This window comes from Chlorocebus sabaeus, chromosome 20 (genome assembly GCF_047675955.1).
Source record: "Chlorocebus sabaeus isolate Y175 chromosome 20, mChlSab1.0.hap1, whole genome shotgun sequence".
NCBI classification, from domain to species: Eukaryota; Metazoa; Chordata; class Mammalia; order Primates; family Cercopithecidae; genus Chlorocebus; species Chlorocebus sabaeus.
Window position 1 is genome coordinate 11,346,181 of NC_132923.1, and position 7,555 is coordinate 11,353,735.

Below are 7,555 nucleotides of genomic sequence, written 5' to 3' on the forward strand. Positions count from 1 at the left end.
ACAGCCCCAACTCCTAGGAACTTGTCTACAATTCTGACCCACACTCTGTCTTAATACTCTTGCTTTTGTTTTTTGTTGTTTGTTGTTTGTTTGTTGAGACGGAGTCTCGCTCTGCTGCCCAGGCTGGAGTGCAGGGGCGCTATCTCAGCTCACTGCAAGCTCCAGCTCACTGCAAGCTCCGCCGCCCGGGTTCACGCCATTCTCTTGCCTCAGCCTCCCGAATAGCTGGGACTACAGGCGCCCCCACCACGCCTGGCCAATTTTTTGTATTTTTAGTAGAGACGGGGTTTCAACGTGTTAGCCAGGATGGTCTCGATCTCCTGACCTCGTGATCCGCCCGCCTCGGCCTCCCAAAGTGCTGGGATTACAGGCCTGAGCCACCTCGCCCGGCCCACTATTGTTTTTAAAAGAGACCTTTCTGTCTATCTAACCTAAATGCCCAGAATGAGCTCATGAAAGACCCACGGACATGGACAGACTTCCCGAAGACTACTGTGCAAAACTTGTAATTCTACAAAGTCAAAAATCTTCAAGATTCACAGGACGGGGTGGAGGGGGCCGGGGGGAAAGAGGAGGGAAAAGAGGGAAAGGAGGGAGAGTGAGACTGCTTAAATCTCTGGAGAGGACGGTGGGTTTGATTCTTAAAGCACAGTTCTGTGGTTAGCACAGGCCGCCGTCCCAGGCCCAGCCCGGGAGGCGGGGCGGGGCGGGGCGGGCGCGGAGGCTGTCTGAGTAAGGCTTGGGCAAGGCTGGGCCGGGAAGGGCGTGGGTCGGGGAGAGGTTCCAGACCCGCACGCCGCGCGCACAGAGCTCTCAGCGCCGCTCCCAGCGACAGCCTCCCGCGCCTCGCTCAGCTCCAACATGGTAAGCCTCGCTTTTCTTCTTCTTCTTCGTCTTCTTCGTACATGAAAAGAAAAAGAATTTTAAAAAACACACACACATACTTCCCAGCCGACTTTATCTTTGACTTATGTGTGGACGTGGCAGGAAACTGCAGGAAAAATCAGCCTCGTGGGATGGAACTAAGGGAAGAAGGGATGGAAGGAAGAAGCCCTAAAATCATCCCTGTGGTGACAGCCTAGGGTAGCAGCGGAGGTTCTTTAGCCTTCCCAGTCACGACAAGACCCGGGGCTGGGAAAGAGGAAGTGCTGGCAGCTCACCGCGCGGGGGCGGGGACCAGTCCTGGGTCCGTGCCTGCAGCCCCTCGCCCGTGCTCTCCCGGGAGCCCAGGGACGCCTAGGAGCAAGTTGAAGGCAGGGGGCTGGAAAGCTGCGAAGGGGCACTAGTTATTTCTGTAGACCAGAAAAGGGACATTTTAGAACTTGGTCGTCTAGCCCCAGGGAAAATCAAAGTTTCAGTAAGCAGCCGACAATCGGCCAAGACCCAACGGGACTGAAACTTTAGCCGGTCGCCGCCGGCAGCACTGCGGCCAAGAATGTGGGAGGAACCCGGTCCCAGCTGAGCCCTCTCCTTCCTCTTCCTTTTACCCCACCATCTTTTTAGGGACTCACTCCATAACTTATTTTTCTCTTCTTATCTCCTTTCATGTCCCGGTTGAACTCATATTTTCCATAATTCCACCTCCAAAATCTCTTTCTTTACCTCTCCTTAGTGAAGGTAAACCCGCGGGCCAAGTCGGGTTTTCTGTTCTGCCCACAAGCTAAGAATAAAATTTACGTTTGTAAATGGTTGAAAGAAATCAAAAGAAGAAAAATACTTTCTGACATGTGAAAATTATGTGGAAATCAAACTTCAGCGTCTATAAATGAAGTATTGGAACACAGCCACGCCCATTCCCTTCCATACTGTCTTGGGTTGCAGTCCTGCTACAGCGGGGACAGAAAGCTCCGGAGAGTGTTGGTTAAGAATGAGAAGACAGTAGTTGAGGTTTTTAAAATTGCTACTTCCTTTTTATTGTATCTTTTTATTCTTTCCTCAAATGTTGAGCGCTTAGCATGCATTTTAAAAATTATTTCACAGTATCCGTTTATCATAATGTTTGCTCCTTGCTATCACCATCCCCACCAAATAAGACTCCAAGAGTGCCTTGAGGTGTGGAGAGCACCGGTTCTCCTCTCCTTCAGCCACGGCTCCACCCTGGACAGAGCTCTTCGGTCTCTGGGCGTCCTCAGGACCCATCTCCAAAGTGCCCTGGAGCTCTACAGATTATGCCATTCCGTTTTAGTAATTTGATAATTGTGTCTCTTTCTTTCACTTTGGAGAATTACCTCTGGGAGGAAATGCAAAGAGGTTTTAATTTTCTTGTGGCTGATAGCAACAGCAACAGTTTTCAAAAGAAGATAATCTCTAAATTACATCAAGACTGATGTTAAGGAGAGAAAAATGTGTAACAGAAAGGCACTGTGAAACTGGAAAAGCAAAACTGTCTGCATTCTGGAAGGAAAAGGGGCAGGGGGAGAATCTGTAGTTCCAGAGAAAGTTGACAAAGCCCATGCTCCTCAGCCTGGTGTGGCCTGCCAGCCAGCCTCCTTCCTGTCATCTGATACCTTAGTAAGACAGGGAGATTTTAGGCCTGATATAAAGGGCGTGTTGTAACAGAACAAACACATCTGTTTCTAGGCTGTGGTATTTTGTTTCTCCCCTAAAGGCCCCTGAACCTACCAACAGTTTTCTTTTTTCTTCAGGAAAAGTTCAATTTAGGGCAAAACAAAAATAGTCATCCTCCAACCATGTGATTCTTGGGTAAAAGTCCACCACCGTTAGGGTTCAGGTGTTCTAATGCTGTAAGATGCAATGGGAGGCAGGATCTCAGCTAGGATCTCTGTAGCATAAAGACTGTACAGGAAGGAGGGATCAATCTGCAGCTGTGTAGCTAAGGGCTCAGATCAGTTCTTAGCACGTGTGAATTACGGAGTGAGAAAGCCTCTAGCTCTGAGCTCCAGGAAGTCCATCCTAAGAACAAACGAAAGGCTAAATGCTAAGTTGCAACTGTCACCGTCCAAACATAAATCATTGTTAATGCTGGGAGGTGAAGTCTCAGAGGAAGGGTGTGGTCAGGCCGGTTTCCCAGGAAGTCTGTAATTGCGGCTTCTATCCACCAGAGGGAGCCCAACAGCTCCTCACTTTTGGGACCCCAAGTCCCTGCTGGAATAACCGGATGACTGGGCCCTATAGAATTTCCCTGAAAAATTCTGCTGTGAGGAAAGATGAGCCCAGTACAAGATTTAAATATCTTACATTGTAGATGCTGTGTAAGCAACAACCTGAGAGCTTCCTGGTTTGGAGTGACCTCCAGAGAAGCTCCACCTTCTCAGTCACTATTTCTCACCAGGAAGTGGAAGCCTGCAAGGCTAAGGACTGCAGAACCGGACTGGGAGGCCCAGATTCCAGGGCTGGCTCTGCCATATCCATTCCCTTCTGTCCGTTTCCTCACATCTAAGATTAATGATTCCTAACTCTTAAATATGAAAGCCATTTTCAAACATCTAAAAAGTTCTCTCTCCCACTGCATACACAATGATAGCTATGCTTTTAGTTTTCTCTAAGGAAATGTGTGAGTCCCAGGAATTTGGTATTGCTTTAAAAAGAACTGACATTTCATTAATCACAAAAGCCTCCATACACTCTTGGAAAGTTGGAAATTATTAACCTATAGACAGTGCTTGGTGTGCATATGGATTTGTGGATATAGAGTTACACATGTATTTATCCACACATTCTAAAAGTATGAGTAAACCTTATCACCCTCACTCTCATCTAGGCAGTCTACTGCTTTTAAACATGCCAACAATGCCCCACATTTACCCTCCATATATTTCACCTGGAATAAACATGTGGCGAGGGGTAGGACGGAAGGTCACAGAGTGTGACTTTTTGTGGTTGTCTTGAACCCCTCAGCCCCCCGAAAAAATGACTCACTCTTTTAGGAAACTGCTTTGACCTGAAATAAGATTCCGTGGAGTTTTCTCCAGTATCCAGCCCTTGACATCTTCCCTTGTCTGAGCCCTGCATTTTTTTTCTCCAAAGGCAAAAGTCTCCAGCCCTACAGAAACTGAGCGGTGCATCGAGTCCCTGATTGCTGTTTTCCAGAAGTATGCTGGAAAGGATGGTTATAACTACACTCTCTCCAAGACGGAGTTCCTAAGCTTCATGAATACAGAACTAGCTGCCTTCACAAAGGTACTGGTCCCTGTCTCCCCCACTTCCCCAAAATACCCACAACATGAAACAAGACCCTGACAGAATGGCCAGGAATGAAAGCCCGGCAACTGACGCCCCACACTCTTGCTTCATTTTAACTCACTCTAAGCCAGGAATTTTTCCATTTAGGAAGAGAGATATATGAAATGGTATATGACATAATGGAATTGTTTTCAAATTTTATTCTTACACCCCAAAGGTTCTAGGGCAGCCCTGTCCAATAGAACTTTCTGCAGTGGTGGAAATACATTCTATATCTGCTCTATCCAGTATGGTAGCCACCAGCCACATGTGCCCACTGAGCACTTGAAATGTGGCTAGTGTGACTAACAGACTGACTTTCTAAATTAGTCAATTTAAATGTAAATGTAAATAGCCATATGTAACCAGTGGCTCTAAGTGTGTATCTGCGTTGGCAGCTTGGGCAAGTGGAGGATGAGAGTGATTAGGCAGGGCCTGTGGCCTTTTTCCACCTGGACCCGTTGCAGTTTTATACAGTTTATCTATTGGAGTTGCATGCAACACTTGAAAGAAGTGTTCCGCTGGCTTTACAAAACTGAATAGCCCCTAATGTCATAGAAAAAGCCCTGGATGAGGAGTGGGAAAACCTTTGGTCCAAGCCCCAGGTCTGCCCCTTAGGCAGGTCACTTCACCTCTTTTAGTCTGTTTCTGCATTTGGAAAATGGGAATATTAATAATCCCTATCCTGTATCTTATACTCCTGTGAGAATAAAATGTGGCAGCATATTTGAAAGCACCTTAGAAGATGCAATATAAAGATATAATTATTATTATCTCTGCAGAACCAGAAGGACCCCGGTGTCCTTGACCGCATGATGAAGAGACTGGATACCAACAGTGATGGACAGCTAGATTTCTCAGAATTTCTGAATCTGATTGGTGGCCTAGCTATGGCTTGCCATGACTCCTTCCTCAAGGCTGTCCCTTCCCAGAAGCGGATCTGAGGACCCCTTGGGCCTGGCCTTCAAACGCATCCCCTTTCCTTCCAGCCTTTCTGTCATCATCTCCTTAGCCCACACATCCCCTGAGCCCAGCATACCCACCACCTCATGCAGGCCCCACCTGCCAATAGTAATAAAACAATGTCACTTTTTTAAAACATGAACTGGAGAGTTGGTGAATTTGTGCACGGGAGGGTGGAAAGTGGGAGGAATATAAATTAGATTGATAGAAGCTGCATAGTAAATAAGAAAAATGCATCTTGGGTGTACACGTAATCATGACTAATAGTACAGCCAGATTCATCTCTAAATTGTTGACTGATGGAGAGATGTCACTTATTGTCATTGTTTACTCACTGCTACCCCTGTTGGCACTGTCATAGATCCTGAGAATACAACCGGCAAGACAGACAAGGTCCTGCCTTCACTGAGTATAACTTCTAGTTGCGGGAGAGAACAATGACTACATAAACAAAGGACTATCAGAGTATAAGAAATCCTAGGAAGGGCAGATTACAATTATGTTACAGATTCATGGGGACTATGAGAGGGCACTATTCTGAGGACATGCCATTTGTGCTGAGATATGAAGAACTAGAAAGAGCAAACATTTGAAAAGAAGGAGAAGGCATTTAAAGAGAAGGAACGGGAAGGGCAGAGGTCCTCCAAAGATGAGAAGGAGCTGGGATGTTTGTGGAATAGAAAGGAGGCTCGTGTTGCCAAGGTCTTCATGTTTGGCTTAAGCTAGTGTTAACACTAGTTTTAATTTTCTAAACCCTCTGATAAAGCAGCAGGGAAAGAGAGCCCAGAAAGAAGGTAAGAAGACTGACCCAGGGTTAAAGATGACAGACTAGAGGAGAGAGAAAGAGGGGCAGGTTTCTGCAATGTGCAATTATTCCTAAGAAGCACAGGGAAGAAGTGATGTGTTTCCCGAAAACTTCTGATTCCTTATCCATTTATGTGAGTTTTAACTAATTGGCAAAAATTTCTCTAGATCATGGTTTATTCCTTCACAAATTCAGTGAAATGGATTAGACCACATCTGAGGTCATTTTTGGCTCTGACATTCCAAAATGAAGGCCAGCGCCTTAGGGTGAGCCACTGCCTCAGCCGTTTACAGTTGTCTCAGCTATACCTGCAGCAACTGCAATTATCTTCAGCACATTTGAATCATCAAGTCTTTGAAAAGAATTCAATTTGACTTTCATAAAGATAAAAACTCTCTCTTCACACCCATATTTTATTGATTTATGGGATAATTAATTAAATTATACCTTACAAGAAAAACGGACCGGGTGCGGTGGCTCACGCCTGTAATCCCAGCTACTTGGGAGGCTGAGGCAGAAGAATCACTTGAACCCAGGAGGCGGAGGTTGCAGTGAGCCAAGATCGCACCACTGCACTCCAGCCTGGGCATCACAATGAGACTGTCTCAAATAAATAAATAAATAACAAACTATGTTGTATTTGAGATGTGTTCCTTGTGTGTGCCTGCTCCTTGTTTTTGCAGCATCCATCTCCCCTTCTTCCTGAATCAAGCCCTGCTCTGCACTCCCCATCTCTTGGTGTTCTTAGTTTGGGTAGGGTTCTTCCCCAGTTCTAAGAGTCAAGGACACACCTATGCCGAAACTAATGAGTGCCCTGCATTCCTTTGGACACAGCAATTGGCCGAGGGTGGTCTTGTGATCTAAGCTGGTCAAAATAAAATGAATCTCAGTACCTTCGCTGAAAATTCTGGGATAAAGGCAATTGCTTATTCCTCCTTCTCAGTGGATTGTAATCTGAGAGTTTGTAGCCTTAGACATGCCAATAGCCATCTCAAGACAACAGGGAAGGGATCTGAGAGTGGAGCCAACATTGGAGAAACAGAGCCAAGAAATTTTTAAAAGATACCAACTCCTAGTGCTACGCTAAGACCCTTGACCCACAGAAACTGTGAGACAGTGAAATTGTGTTGAGTAATTAAGTTTGTTGTAATTTGTTACACAATAACAGATAGCTAACACACAGTTGTAATTCTTAAGCTGTGCTAAAGCTAAAGCTGTGCCTTGACTGTGCAGCTATATGAGTCAATATGTCCCTGCTTTTGCTTAAAATAATTTAAATTGAATTTTCTATCACTTGCAACAATAAAAATCCTAACTATGGGATATTAGGTTAAACAGATGAACTGGGAATTTGAGAAAGAGAGAGCCGAGCTGGAGATATAGAATAGTATGTCATCTGCACATAGACCAAAGTCATGAGTTTGGAGGTTACCCAGGGAAAATGAGCAGAGAAGAACTTCCCAAAACATGGTCTCTAATCCACCTGCATCAAAATCGTTTGGGGGGAGGGTGTTTTAAAGGGCAAATTAGGAAGTAAAGGCAGTACAAGGTAGTCTACTCCTTTGAAAAGGTTGTGAAGTGATGAGAAGGAAGAAGGTAGGATGT

General features: G+C 45.6%; 1 protein-coding gene across 1 annotated transcript; it reads left to right on the top strand.

The window, feature by feature from the left end:
- The first annotated feature begins 732 nt into the window (after nt 1–732).
- Nucleotides 733–5,287, top strand: S100A11 (S100 calcium binding protein A11). The gene is made up of 3 exons (XM_007977146.3): nt 733–864; nt 3,988–4,140; nt 4,965–5,287. The coding sequence occupies exons 1-3, from the start codon at nt 862–864 to the stop codon at nt 5,124–5,126; spliced, it is 318 nt and encodes a 105-aa protein (XP_007975337.1). The 5' UTR covers nt 733–861; the 3' UTR covers nt 5,127–5,287.
- The last annotated feature ends 2,268 nt before the right edge of the window (nt 5,288–7,555 follow it).

Excerpts from the sequence above, each read along its gene's own strand:
- S100A11 (XM_007977146.3), top strand. Across the intron at positions 4,141-4,964 it reads AACTAGCTGCCTTCACAAAG|AACCAGAAGGACCCCGGTGT; the intron begins GTACTGGTCCCT and ends TTATCTCTGCAG.